Source organism: Prionailurus viverrinus, chromosome C2 (genome assembly GCF_022837055.1).
Source record: "Prionailurus viverrinus isolate Anna chromosome C2, UM_Priviv_1.0, whole genome shotgun sequence".
In the NCBI taxonomy this organism is placed as follows: domain Eukaryota; kingdom Metazoa; phylum Chordata; class Mammalia; order Carnivora; family Felidae; genus Prionailurus; species Prionailurus viverrinus.
Genome location: NC_062569.1, coordinates 51212020 through 51226980, shown reverse-complemented (window position 1 = coordinate 51226980; position 14961 = coordinate 51212020). Strand labels below are relative to the sequence as shown.

The window sequence follows — 14961 nt, the reverse complement described above, 5'->3', positions numbered from 1 at the left end:
ACAAAAAGTTGCAAAAATAGCAGAGTTCCATGTATCATTGATCCAAACTTCCAAAACACTATCTTACATAACCATAGTAGGTTATCAGAACCAGAAAAATAGTGTACCATTAAATAGTTTTTAAAGATTTCAAAGTTTATTAATATTATTTTTAAATGACTTCTGAATATTGGCTAGGGAAGTTTCCCTGGAAGCAGACTAGTCAGAAAGGTCAAGGAGGGGTGCCTGGGTGGCTCTTCAGTTAAGCTTCTGACTTTGGCTCAAGTCACATGATTCGTGAGTTCAAGCCCCATATCAGGCTTGCTGCTGTCAACATGGAACCCACTCTGGATTGTCCCCTTTTTATCTGCTCCTCTCCAGCTATCTCTCTCTCAAAAATAAATAAACACTAAAAAAAAAAAAAAAAAAAAAAAAAGTTAAAATCAGAGAGTTTAAGTGCTTTAGCCAGAACCTGAATTACATACACTCCATTGGAGTAGTATTTCTTAGCCCTGGCTGAACATTGGAGGATAGGCAAAATCCACACACTGGCTGAGCCCACCCTAAATTAATTACATCAACCTCTATAAGGTTGGCAAGGCTGAAGGTAAGGCTCAAGCATCAATATGTTTTCAAAACTCAGAAGATTCTAATTCACAGCCAGGGTTCAGAACTATTCATATAAGGATTTACCAAATAAAATTGATGTAATGCTTTTTTAAAGATGAGGTTTCTGAATGTTTTGCTTTAATGACATCACTGACAAATACTGAAATGTATTCAAACTTCCTTTGTTCTAAAGATCCAAGTTTCAATGCACTTTTCACAATTTAACAGACCCAAGCTATGAATAGAAAGATAATGGGATTTCTCATCTCTAGCCTAACGTATCAGAGGTTCAAGTGTGGGATAAAAAGATAGTTGGAATAAACCAAGGTCTACTCATTTACTCCCAACTCCAGACTCTACCTGTTCCTATCAGTATCACTGTTTTTACTTCAAACATGAGGAAATTTCAGGAATCGCTAGCTAAAATCCCAGAAGAAAGAAACACAAATGAGATTTATTTCTTCCATTCTGCCTAACTGTAGTAACCAACATGGATACATTGACCCCTGGACATAATCAAATTATCTCTGTAAAGTTCTCGCCCTATTTTTGGAAACTAGGGATTTTCCAGATTACGGGGGCCCTGTCACTGGCTCAGGCCAGAGTTTCAGAAGCTAACAGGCGAAAGCAGCCGCTCTCCTTGTCGTTACGAAGCCTTAGTCTTACTTGAATACCAGGGGGAATTACATGCTCATCGTAGAGCTTTTTCGGGGAACCAATGTAGTTCACATTAATGTTTTCTAAAAATACTGTACGGCAGTCCTCTCCACATTCCTCGCGGATCACTTTAAATCACAAATTAGTCTGCACACCACATCACAGTAACCGCTCCTACCCGCCAATGAGGGCAAAGGTCGGCCCTAAACTCCTCTTGTACACGCTGACTCTGCGCCGCGCAAATGCTAAAAGTTAGGAGGGCGAGACAGAAGCAGAGAGACGCAGGTCCTTGACAAATTACCGAAATCGCGCAGAGATTATAGCAAAATTCTACCAACTCCAATTTGGGGCTAAAGCTCCCTTATTATTCTCGTGGCTAATAATATTAAAAACGCGGAGACTGAGACCTGTTTTTAGCTAAACAGACGACCTCCTGGACCACTCCGTGGCCCCAGGAGAGAGGTCATCAGGTGACAAAGGCGGCACTTCTCACTCCGTCCTCTGCTCGCGGGCGGCGCAGGCCTAGGCGAGGCCTGAAGGGACTAGTTGGCGCGCACCAGCCGGGCGTGGTGACGTCAGGGCGGAAGCGCACGCTGCGTGAAGCGGCCCAGAATCAGGCGGTCACGGGAATATCCGTCGCGCCGAGGACGCTGGTTAGTCTCGCTCCGGGTTCCGGCTGCGTTGGGCGTGCGTGCAGCTCGCTGAGACTATGGCGTCCGGGCCTCACCCGACCGCGACCGCTGCCGCCGCCGCCTCGTCGGCCGCCCCGAGTGCGGGCGGCTCTAGCTCCGGGACGACGACCACGACGACGACTACGACGGGAGGGATCCTGATCGGCGACCGCCTGTACTCGGAAGTTTCGCTCACCATCGACCACTCGCTGATTCCGGAGGAGCGGCTCTCCCCTACCCCGTCTATGCAGGACGGGCTCGACCTGCCCAGCGAGACCGACTTGCGCATCCTGGGCTGCGAGCTCATCCAAGCCGCCGGCATTCTCCTCCGGTTGCCGCAGGTCAGTGCTTCGGCCCCGGGCCGGCCCAGCGCGCTTCTCCCCGCTGTCCCTTCCGCTGCATCCCGGTACCAGTGTGTCTCGGCAGGTGGGGGATGCCTCCTCGGGCTCTCCAGCCACAGGTCCCAGCCGGATCCCGGGCGTGTCGAGGGTGGGAGGGCGCCGAGGCGAAAGGAGGACCCGGCAGCGAACAGTTCGCGGCGGGAGGGGGAGGGGGAGAGAGCGGCGGCACAAAATGGCGGCGGCGCCTGGTGCGGGCCCGCCTGACCCCTGCGCTTCCGTTCTTCTCTCTTGTCTGCAGGTGGCGATGGCAACGGGGCAGGTGTTGTTTCATCGTTTTTTCTACTCCAAGTCTTTCGTCAAACACAGTTTCGAGGTAAGCGCTGCGGGGGCGGGTGAAAAGGGATTTCTTCATCCGGAAACGAGGAGGAGGGGGTAGTGTCTCCACCCAGCTTTTCTAAAAAGGGAGTGGTTAGTTTAGGCCTTTGTACCTAGTTCTCACCCACGAGAAGTAGACTTTTGGAATGTGTTTTAAAACTATAAAGCTTCTCTTGAGCCCATGTGCTGTCATCAAAAATCACAATTTTCAATCAAATTCAATTAAGATTAGTTCAGCATTAAAAAAAAGCATAGTAGCAGCGTATCTGGTATGCCTATGGGGAGTAGAAATGTGTGTCGTACTCTATTTCACCAAAAGTCCCAGTTGTGTCCTGAAATTCTCCCATCAGAATAAGTTGTTTAGACTTTGAAAGAGGCTTTCCTATTTGATAGTGTTGTAGTCTAACAATTTTTTTATTGGATTATGGGTTCTTTCAGATTGTTGCCATGGCTTGTATTAATCTTGCATCAAAAATTGAAGAAGCACCTAGAAGAATAAGAGATGTGATTAATGTATTTCACCACCTACGCCAGTTAAGAGGAAAAAGGTAAGATTGGCATTATTGAACACAGTGTTTCTTGCTGCTACTGCATTGTGCACCAATCATCAACTCAAAACATTCTTTCTTCTCAAAACTGATGCAAAGGAAAACCGGCTTTAATTTAGGTGTTAAAATTCACATAGGAGCTAACTAATACTCAATTTAAAAAAAAAAAACACAATTAACCAGCTATCTAAAGTTTGTAGAGGCAGTTGCATTTATGGACAATCCTAACAGTGCTGTGAAGCCAGTCCTGTGGTTTAAGATTAAACAAGAAAGGGAATACGTTTGGCTCAAGTGTGAGTGTATTCTGTAAGTTATTTTCCTCCCTCCCCTCTTGGAAGACTGAAGGTTGGAAGTGTTAAACACTGCAGTTCAAGTTAATATTGTGGCAAAGTTTTGTGTAGATCATGTTTTTCTACGCGAAGTCCCAGTTAATTCTTTATCAATTGAGGTTGGCTTTTGTTAGAATACTTCTCAACATTGAACTACGATATATCGCATAATACCGGATCTGAAAGGACTGCAGGATAAAGGTTGAAGTTTGAAGTCAAAGGGATTACACAGGTATTTTGTTTTGGTCAGATACAGTATCAGTGAGTGGGGTAGAGAAATAACTATTGGGTTACATTTAGATAAGGACCGTTTTTATTTGATCTTGTAAGAAGAAAATAGAAACCAAATAGTGTCTTGGAGATTTTGTGGCTACGTGACAACACTTTGTGTGGACCTATGGGTTCATGAGAGGCAGTGCAAAAAGTTTTAGTTGCAGGCTTCCTGCATCTAGAGGTGACTTCTAGTACATCCTGCAGAAGGATACACTTGGCATAGATTAGTTCTGTGTTCACTTCTTAAGAAATTGTGGTGATGTTAGATAAACTTGTACTGAGTTTGAAAGGAAGTTAGTTTTAAAAGGATTTTAAGTTGTTGGGGTTGGGTGTCAGTGCCAAATTAGTATCCTACATGTGTGGGCTTTATTGGCTGAATCTATAAGTTGTCAGTAATGGAACTATGCAGAGACATAGTAAAGTAACCTTTAGTTAGAAAGTCTGAGCCATTGCTACCCAGATAGTTTCCACAGCATTTTTTCAGTTTTCTTACGTTCTTTTTTCCTCCATCTTTTCTCATTTACCCTAACCACGTCCAGGGACAGACTAATATTTTATTTTAAACTATCCTTTAGCTTCTTGGTGAGGAATCCCTGGAAATTGGGAAGATTTCAAATTGGTATTTAGTGTGGTCTGAGCTAAAATTTGTTTTTAGATATTCAGTGGATTCTTCAGGGTGTTTAAAACAAATTGACAGTAATTAAAAGGCTTTTAATCCGAGGATTCAGTGTTTGCCTAAAGGAGTTTTCGGTCTGTATTCTTTGAACCATTGAGCCAACTGTTGTATTGTAACTTAACAATGATTATCTATTTTGAACTTTTTCTATGAGACTTAGAGTATTCTTCCTTGAGGTCAGAGTAGGTCGTCTTAACTATACAAACTTTGGAATTTAAAACATCTCACTTGACTGTTGCGCCTGATGTAATGGTGTGTTTTTGGTCATTATTACAGAGAAATTGACTTTGTCTCAGTCTTACAAGTCTGATTATAGCATGAAATTTAAAAGGAGTTGTTAATTGCATGGAAGCCTTTTTTTTAAAGCAGGATGTAAAAGTGTTTCTATGCATATTACAAGTTTACTCAGACACGTAACTTGTATATGTTATTAACTTCAACTCTTTTTTCCCTTGCAACCGACTATACAGCGACCAGCTACATTTACCAAAGCCTGGGTGATGTGGAGTGGTACATAGAGATGAAGCTGTCGTCATGGCAACAGTGAGTGAAGTATCGAAAATCCCCAAGGAGAAGCCAGTGCTCTGAGAATAGGTCACTGGAATCGGGGACTAACAGGTTGGCCACTGGTGAACCATTTAGAAAAACTCCTGTTTCTTGTTATAAGCTTTTGTCTTTGCTGTCCAAGTTATTAGAAACTATAGCTTGGTGTGTTTTTATCTAGAGTAGTGCCATTAGAAACTATTGTTGGTATTCCATTTTAGTTAGATAAATAGTATATCAGTTTAATGATGCTGTTTTAATCTGGTTTATGCATAGCTTTAAGTTGTAGTCTGATCTTGGTAATGACAGAGGACACATCATTTTTGTAGCCTTTAGGTCATTGTTTTTCAGTCCTGGTTACACATTAGAATCACCAGAGGAGCTTTTAGAAAGTATCAATGCCCAAGCCCTGTCCTGGATTATTTCTCCCTCCCCCCTTCAATTTTTATGTAGTTTCATAATTGCCTTCTAAGGTCAGAATAAATGGCTGAATTGAAAGAGAAAATTGCTTTTTCGTTTCATTAGTTTCCGATTTTAATTTGTTTTTGAGATGCAGCATATTTCCAGACAATTAAGCATTTTCTGTAATTTTAAGGAGCACACATGTATACCTGAATGCTTGCCTAAAGACAAATATTCAGACTGATGCAACCATTCATTGGTGAATATGGTGTGGTATTTTCAGCAGGTATATAGATCATAGACAAGAACTGGAAGTCTTAAGTGGTCTTGTCATTTAGTCCAATCTCCCTCAGTTTATTTCGGTGGTTGTAAAGGTAGTGGCCTTCAGTTGGCTTAAACACTGCTAGAGGAGGAATATTCCCTTGGAGTAGGCGTTACAACTTTCTGTATATTGAACAACAATCTGGCTCCTCATAAACTAAATCTCATTTTAGTGTAGTCTCTCGAAGAACTAAGTCCAAATTTTCTAGGTTCTTGTACCACACAAGTGAGACTAACCATGTTTGGATATCCTGTTTGAATTTTTTTCTTTTTTTTTTGTTAAGTCGTATTTCAACTAAATCATGCTAAAGGAAAAATTGTTATTCTAAGAGACGAAATAAACTTCCAGTGACCAAAGCCCAAGATTTCCTATTAAGACTAAAATTTAAAAATTGTTCTTTTCATGTAAATTTAATTTTAAAACTCTGATAAAAAAGCAGGGGAGGTAGAGTTTAGTTTGTTGATGATGAAAATTATTTTTTCTCTGAATAGGTAATTTTTTTTTTTAAGAGATTTAGAATGTCACCTCCTGAAACTTACTGGAAAGGAAAGTTTACTTAATTGAAGATGAAGAAATTCTAGCAAGCTTCAATTCAACTTTATGTGCTTGCTGCCATAGACAGTACTAATTGATAAATTGTTACTGTAAGTAAGGAAACCACCTGCTTAGACAGTTTCCTTTAATCTTTTCTTATTGCTGACTTATGGAAACATTTTTCTATTTCTGATACAAATTCTGATACAAAATAATCCTTTTACGGTAGTTGTAAATTACATGCTCATTGAGCCTTTCTTGATTTAAAACCAGTTTTTAACAAAATGAAAGTGTCAGATTATATATCTACAAAGTTACCTTCCAAAACCACTAGTAGAAGGCCTAAGCAAGAATTTGAGTATATAGTTGAATTACACTAAATAATGGGTTTGGTTTCCTTAATTGGTTTTGGTGTTGGGACTTTGACATACATAAAAAGGAAAGTAAAGATTGTGGCAGAATAGATGGAAAGTAACAATTCATTTAATGCATTAATTCATTTAATTCAATTAATGAATAAGCCTGATTTGGGGATCAGATAACAGCCATTATTGAGACAAGTGTGTAGTTGGTTAATTGCAGGAAAAGTGAGTTATAACACAATTTGAAGGCAGCTGTTAAAGCAAGCTTAGTAAGAGGTATAGATTAGTTTGATCAACATAAAATAGGGGGAAATGAGACAAAACTACTTTCATAAATTTATTTTTAGGATTTTAATGGTGCAGTTTACAGTCTGAATTGCAGGGAGTAAAGAGTTAGTGGCAGGCCACTATAAAACTGGGGATATTCTACGTCCTGATACCTGTTGAAGGAGAGCCATCAGATAACTGGTTATGAGAGTTGGAGGTGTGGAGTTGACTTTTTTCCAAACTTCTTGTAATAATGATAAAACCTGAAAAATTACAAACCTTAAGATTTTGGGGTTATATTTTCATGTGTACTTTGATTGCTCTGAAGTTAATTTTTTCCCCAAAGAGTGTTTAACTTGTAGCCTATTGTCCTGATAAAGTAGATTCATTGTTGTATTTTTATATTAGAAGGCTGTCCCCTGTCCAGTTGGTGGCCTCATTCCTCACACTTCTCATAGCTATAATAGGAATCGAACGGAGTGAAGGCCATTTTCAGCATTGTTAATTTAAGTAAGCTAGTTTCCATCTTGTCAGATTTGCCAACTTTTTTGTTTAGTGTATTTTGATAAAAATCATACACTATCAAATAATTTGAAATAGTCTAATAAGCAATCTTGTTGCTGTAATTTTAGATGGGACGAAGGAAGGAAAATGAAAAGATGTTTAGATAATATGTCACTGCAGGGTAGTCAGTGTAGCTCATTTCAGATTGTTTTCTAATATTCAAGTGGATGTATTTAAAATACAATCTTACATATTTCTGGATTTGGCGTACATGATAAAATGAGTTGTGAGTGGTAATATTCAGAATGACCTTTTTTTAAAACCAGATGTGTTCTGCCAGAGCAAAAACTTTGAATCTTTTGGCTGAAATGAATTCAGTATGGGGAAACATTTTTAAATGTTCTCTCCCTATATATACACCATATAATCACGTCTTAATGAAAATGTATTTCTTATTGGCTCTAAAAACGTCAAAACGAAGGACAATGGGAAATGAAAGTCCACAAGTTCTCCGTAAGAAACCAGTTTCGAATTTAAGACTTAAATCAGATAGTCTTTTAATTGAAAATGCTATTTCCTAAGCATTGAACCACTGATACATAGCTTTCTGCATTATAACCTTTGAAGCTATCAAAATTTACTCTGGCACAGAGACCTTGAGTGTTCTGATTCCCTCATCATGGTCTTCCCTTCTCTTTTAAATTGCATTCTAAAGAGTATTGCCTGGTAACTACAACTCAGACCAAATTTAAGCCTGTTTTTTATTGATCGCTTCTAGTTTTGAATCTTTTATTTATGTAATTGAGCTGAAATTTTAGTTTTCAGATTTTCTTTAACAGAGACGGATTCTTAGAATAAATTTGTTTAGGCAAATTGTCCATTTAGGGGAATCTGAATTAGCTACCTACCATTTTTTTCCCCGCTTTATACTTTGGCCATAAATTAGTCAAGAGTTGATAGTTTAGAAAATGAATTAAATCATTATAATCTTATGAAGTCTTTATAGTAAATATTTTCAATAACACATTAGTTTTGTCACTGGAAAAAATCTGTGGAGACTAATGAGGTTTGTGATGATAAATCAACCATTTAACTCTATGTATACATATACACCTAAAAGATAATCATGAAAAAAACAACAAAGGATACATGTAAGTATTAGAATGAATTTTTCACTACAGGGTTGAGTTAGTTCCTATAGAAACCTAGTTTAGAAAGTGTATGTTTAATTAGCATAACTTGGACAGCACAAGATTAATGCTTTAACTTGTTTGCAGGAGTTTAAAAAGCTGGTTTCTGTTGCCAATAGTTGGTTGGAAGGGAAAATGGAGATGCCACAAATACAATTTTTTGGATGTGCAAAACAGTTTTGATTTTATTTCTTACAAACTATAGGACTCCAAGCCCCCTGATCCTTGATCAGAACTACATTAACACCAAAAATCAAGTTATCAAGGCAGAGAGAAGGGTGCTAAAGGAGTTGGGATTTTGTGTTCATGTCAAGCATCCCCATAAGGTGAGTTGTAGAGTGCAGAGATTACATTCGTAAGTATTAGGGTCTTTCTAAAACTGCATCTTACATGAATTTATATTATGGTTATTTTTGAGAGTTAACCTTGGTTTTTAAAAAGCATCCTTCAGGTTATTGAAATTTATCAGAAAGTAGGAGTCAAAAAGACTTGGGTTCAGATCTCCACCCTTCATCGTGTGGGCATAGATAAGTTGTTTTTGCCTCTGTGGTTAACCCAGTTTCCCTAGCCAGAAAACAGATTGTGAAATAACCTTATTCCAAAGAGGAAATAATATACATGTGCAAAAGTACCTGGAATGCTGTCACACAGTAAAATGTTCAAAGCATAGTGGCTGCTCGCTGTCTGAATATTTATTTCTCCAGTATCTCTGAGCTTACATATGATCATCATAATAGCCCATTGGTTACCATATGGGTGCTCTGGGGATAGGACTATCTGTGAGAGAAGTTTGTCTTTGCCATTAGCTCTTGGACTTTGGCAAATATCCCTGTTCCTCGGATGCTACATCTTCAAGATTGTAAAATTAGAATGATTGATGATAAAGGTCCAGGAAGATTTGACCTGAACTGTAGTGAAACTGTTGATAATGTAGTTTTTATTTATCACACTTTAGTGTAATAAGCTTCACTGTAGAAATACTGTTTGATTACTTAATTGTAATATCCACTGTGTTACATAATATCATATGCATTGTGTAGCATTAAAAACATACAGTCTGTAGGATTTTTGGACATGTAGAATTGTACCCTGGGAAATTAAGTGAAATAACCTCATACCACAGTGCCTGTCACATAGTAAAGTGTTCATGGAGAAATTAGGTATTTTTTTTTAATTGATTTCGCTCATTTTTCCTGTGCAATTTTGGATCATACTTCTAATTTTTATGGAATCTAGTGGCATAAATAACCCACACCGACTGCCTATGTGTTATAGGTTGGTCTGTATTATCTATGCAGTTGTAGAAGAGATAAAACTTGCACCTAACATTTCAATTACTTATATTCATTGAACTCTGTATTCTGAAAGAACCACTGATTTGCTAAATTGAGTTTTTTTCCCTTGTCCTTCAGATCATTGTTATGTATTTACAAGTCTTAGAATGTGAACGTAATCAAACCCTGGTTCAAACTGCCTGGTAAGTTGCTTTTTTACATTTCTTTCCTAGCCAGGAAAACAGAAGCAGAAATAAAGTAAGTTTCATTTTCCCTTTCCAAAATAATGAGAGGAGTTTGTTTTGGTGCTTTTTGTTTTTTTTGTTTTTTAACCAAAAGGTAAATAATGCTTATTTCTGCTTCCTGTTTTCTTGGCTTGACTAATTGCTTTCAATGGAGAACTCAATTTAACTTTGTTCTTTTTTCTACTCTTTAATTAAAGGGTAGTCCATGATGGTAAGTCATAGAACTCTGCCCTCTGCACTTCAGCCCATGACCTCAGGATGGCCTGATTGGCTGCCCTGCTCTCCAGCCAATCCAGTGCAAGCTCTCATCCGAGATTCACTGAAGTGGTCCATATCCATCTGGCAGCATCTTCTAGTTCTGTCGGGGTGTCAAAAGGATTTGTATATTTGCTTCTAGAAGTAACTATTCAACATGCCTGTGTATATAATGTATACCTGTAACTATCAAAATGAATAGTTCATTTTTGATAGATTTGTTGTCCAGCCATTATGAATTAAATGATTTTTTTTTGTTAGGAGTTTGACTTAGATTTCTATTTTTAGTATGTATAGCATGGTGTCTACCGAAGGGGAAAGTACAACTTGCAGCTTAAAATGGGCACCATTCCCATTCTGGATGAATTATAGTTGCTGGACTGTTGAGGCAATACTAAAAGAATTAAATTTTTAAAAGAGATGTTAATATTGCCATAAGTACTGTAGAACTTGGACTTTTGACATGAAGATGTTTGACTTGGAGGGCTAGTTTATTTTAAGGTGAAACAAGGAATTTGGTCCAGCTACAACTACTTTCTCAAGACTGTTGATGATGTGCAGGACTTAAGTAATTTTCATGTTCTGGACTTAATGACTGCCATGCTTCTTTAGGACTCAGTAAATATCAGTAATATTAGATAAGTCTAATTGCTTTTATAAAATGCATGACATTTTTAATATGCTCTATAGAACATTTAAGCAGTTTTCATGGATAAGGATTTTTAAGAAATAGTCTAACCTTTTAAAATAGTTTAACCTTTTAAACAATTTGTGAAATTTCTTTAATACTTTAGGGATATTGTGGGGAGGGTTCACTAATAAAAAAGTCCAGCACTTTATTAACTGAAGTAGTTTATTGCTTTTGTTTGTACTTAGTCACAAAAAAGGTATGTAAACAAGGCTATTCTGTATATTTACTGCTCTTCACTTCCCTACCTAGATTTTCTGAAGTAGCTTAGTTTTCTTAATACAATTTGGTGAGTGCTTACTGAAAATGCCTTTTTACCCCTGTTACAGTATTTTGAGTTTTTGAAAGAACTTGGTTGACACTGCTTTTCATTGTGGATAAAGGAGAGATGGTCAATAATTAATGGCTTGAAGTACTGTTGGAGTGGTTTATCATTTCTGAAATTAGATATGTGAAAATTGACTTTCAAAGCATTGCTTTTCATAGAAATAAAAACTACAGAAGTACTATTTGGGATGATATGGAATTATTTTAAAGGACTTTAGTCACATCTAGGAAAGCTGAAGAATGGTTCCAGTGTTAAATTCTTATCTCTTACTGATTTTTGAGTTAAGAGTTGTTGTATGCTAGAATATGAGGATATGAATATAAGTAAGAGAAGAAAAAAGAATAAAGTAGATTGAGTCTCCAATTTTATGTAAGCCTCGGAAGGACTGGTTTGTTTATGTACAAAGCTTATGGTTGAAATATTTTTCAGGAATTATATGAATGACAGTCTTCGAACCAATGTATTTGTTCGGTTCCAACCAGAGACTATAGCATGTGCTTGCATCTACCTTGCAGCTAGAGCTCTTCAGGTAGGTATATATAGCCTGTAGTCTGCTACAGGATACATCACAAGAGTTAGCAGTTCTAATAAAACCTGAAATTTGTCCTAAACCATTCTGTTTTTATGGTTTAGATTCCATTACCAACTCGTCCCCATTGGTTTCTTCTTTTTGGTACTACAGAAGAGGAAATCCAGGAAATTTGCATAGAAACGCTTAGGCTTTATACCAGAAAAAAGGTAGCTGTTTATGTTTGTGTTAATACTTTTTAAGTGTTAAGAGTCTAAACTAGTATAAGGGAGAACTACTAACTTCATTTTCTTCCACCAGCCAAACTATGAATTGTTGGAAAAAGAAGTAGAGAAAAGAAAAGTAGCCTTACAAGAAGCCAAATTAAAAGCAAAGGGATTAAATCCCGATGGAACTCCAGCCCTTTCAACCCTTGGTGGATTTTCCCCAGCCTCTAAACCATGTAAGATATATTCAGAATTGAAATGATTTGGGCACTGAAGATGTGCAGTTATTAGAAAGCTTTAGCATATAACAGTGGCATAGAAACAATGATGTTAGCAAGCAAGAAGCTGTTACCGTTTTCTCTTATGATAGACAAATACTTGAAAGCATGGTGCTCTTGAGTTTCACTTAGAAACAACTTTTTGGCCCTCTATTAAATCCAATAGATAACATGTCTTTGTGTTGTTTTTAAGCATCACCAAGAGAAGTGAAAGCTGAAGAGAAGTCCCCAATCTCTGTTAATGTGAAGACAGTCAAGAAAGAACCTGAGGACAGACAACAGGCTTCCAAAAGCCCTTATAATGGGTGAGAGTATATTTGAGTTAGAAAACTAGTCTAAGGACTCTTTTATGTGTTTAATTTCTAACACACTGAACATGTATCTGAAATAATGGTGTGGGGTTTTTTTTGTTTTGTTTAAGTGTAAGAAAAGACAGCAAGAGAAGTAGAAACAGCAGGAGTGCAAGTCGATCAAGGTCAAGAACACGATCACGTTCTAGATCACATACTCCAAGAAGACAGTAAGTAAATATTCTCATAGAGAAGGCAGTCTTATTTGGAGTAACGTTCCTGAGTTTTAAGAAAATTGAACATAGTTGGATGTTTTCACAGTTAGGCTAGATTTAGTCTTTTTAACATGAGCTAAATTATGAGAAGTGAGTTTGGAAATTTGCCCTGCCTATATGTGGCTTTTTCGTTTTGTGGTAGTGTAACTTAAGAACATTCTGTTCTGGTTTTGCCCATTTTTTGAAGAAGTGTAGGGGCTGGCCACAAAGTGCTATGGAAGGCTATAATATCCTGTCTATAATGTGAAAACAGTCTTTTTGTTTAAGTTTAATTCGAGAATAATATTTTATTAATTGTTAATTAACCAGTAATCAAATTGACCAGAGCCAAAGAATCTTCCCTGGCTTTGTAATTAAAATGCTAGCTGCTTGTGTCTGTTCAGTGGCTCTTTTGAACATGTGTGAGATACTCAATAAAAAGCATAGCTATCTAGGACACTTTGTAAAAATTACTAATTTTCTCTTTGAAATGTAGACATGTGGTACATTTAAGATTTGTGTAATACAGGCTAGTGGGAGCTGGTGAGAGGTGGGTAAATTTAGTGAAAGTTTTCTGTCCGGCCTGTACTGCTACAGGTCAATATTGTTTTTTGAACCTGTTAAAAGCACCACCAAAATAATCTGTTCCCAGCAGAAACTGAATCTAAACCTCAAATTTTTATTGTCTAAGTTATAATAATAGGCGGAGCCGATCTGGAACATACAGCTCAAGATCAAGAAGCAGGTCCCGCAGCCACAGTGAAAGTCCAAGACGACATCATAATCATGGTTCTCCTCACCTTAAGGCCAAGCATACAAGAGAGGATTTAAAAAGTTCAAATAGACATGGTCATAAAAGGAAAAAATCTCGTTCTCGATCTCAGAGCAAGTCTCGGGATCACTCAGATGCTGCCAAAAAACACAGGCATGAAAGGGGACATCATAGGGACAGGCGTGAAAGATCTCGCTCCTTTGAGAGGTCCCATAAAGGCAAGCACCATGGTGGCAGTCGCTCGGGACATGGCAGGCACAGGCGCTGACTTTCTTCCTTTGAGCCTGCATCAGTTCCTGGTTTTGCCTATCTACAGTGTGATGTATGGACTCATAATCAAAACATTAAAAGGAAATTGATTAGGATTTGATTTCTTAAAGCCCTCTAGGCCTCTAGAAACACTGAGGACATTTTCTTTTGGAAAGAAACTATGTTTTTTTTTTGTTTTGGGGGTTTTTGTTTTTTTTTGTTTTTAAGTTTTTGTGGGTTTCTTTTTTGTTTGGGGGGTTTTTTTGGTTGTTTTTAGGGTTTTTGTTTTGTTTTTGTTTTGTTTTGTTTTGTTTTTTTTGCACATTAAAATGCCCTAGCAGTATCTAATTGAAAACCATGGTCAGGTTCAATTGTACTTATAGTTGTGTATTGTTTATTGCTATAAGAACTGGAGGTGAGTTCTGTAAAAATGTATCTTATTTTTATACAGATAAAAATTGCAGACACTGTTCTATTTAAGTGGTTATTTGTTTAAATGATGGTGAATACTTTCTTAACACTGGTTTGTCTGCATGTGTAAAGATTTTTACAAGGAAATAAAATACAAATCTTGTTTTTCTAAACTGCTTCAAATATCTTATTTAAATAAATTATTAAACAGAGAAAAATTTTAATAGTAAAGTGCCTGTACTGATTTTCTGACAAAACCTTTTCTCCATCAGCTATATATATAGTTCAAGATTCTTAAATGCAGTTCTTACCTGCATTGAGAGCTATTCTAAAAGTCTTTGCCTTTATATTTGGAAAAAAACCAATGGGAGTTGTGCAACAATGTAATATTAAATGTTATATTGTAGCATTAAACCAGTCTTCAAGTTGAAACCTATTTGCACATATATAGTACTTAAAATTTGCTTTAAGCTTCTGGTACCATTTAAGTGAGCTGTCCTCTAGAACAAAGTCAAAACTTTTAACATAATGGTATATCAGACCCAACTGTTAAACATTAAAGGTTTTCTTTAATTTAGACAGTGAAGATTTTATCTAGGC

At 37.4% G+C, this 14961-nt stretch overlaps 1 protein-coding gene across 2 annotated transcripts; it reads left to right on the top strand.

Moving 5' to 3' along the window:
* The first annotated feature begins 1814 nt into the window (after positions 1-1814).
* On the top strand, positions 1815-14534 carry CCNL1 (cyclin L1). 2 transcript variants are annotated; one of them, XM_047875133.1, is made up of 11 exons: positions 1820-2257; positions 2556-2630; positions 3071-3180; positions 8788-8908; positions 9995-10059; positions 11802-11901; positions 12006-12110; positions 12202-12343; positions 12579-12690; positions 12807-12905; positions 13621-14534. In XM_047875133.1, the coding sequence occupies exons 1-11, from the start codon at positions 1955-1957 to the stop codon at positions 13967-13969; spliced, it is 1581 nt and encodes a 526-aa protein (XP_047731089.1). In that variant the 5' UTR covers positions 1820-1954; the 3' UTR covers positions 13970-14534. The 2 variants fall into 2 exon arrangements, 1 of the variants encoding a protein (XP_047731089.1); XR_007155624.1 differs by lacking the exons at positions 12202-12343; positions 12579-12690; positions 12807-12905; positions 13621-14534 and having other exon boundaries at positions 1815-2257; positions 10299-11901; positions 12006-12054.
* The last annotated feature ends 427 nt before the right edge of the window (positions 14535-14961 follow it).

Bases quoted from the DNA above. Each gene is read 5' to 3' on its own strand.
- CCNL1 (XM_047875133.1), top strand. From the start codon at position 1,955: ATGGCGTCCGGGCCTCACCCGACCGCGACCGCTGCCGCCGCCGCCTCG. The intron at 10,060-11,801 runs GTAAGTTGCTTT...AATATTTTTCAG, and splicing joins ACCCTGGTTCAAACTGCCTG to GAATTATATGAATGACAGTC. The intron at 12,906-13,620 runs GTAAGTAAATAT...TTATTGTCTAAG, and splicing joins TCACATACTCCAAGAAGACA to TTATAATAATAGGCGGAGCC.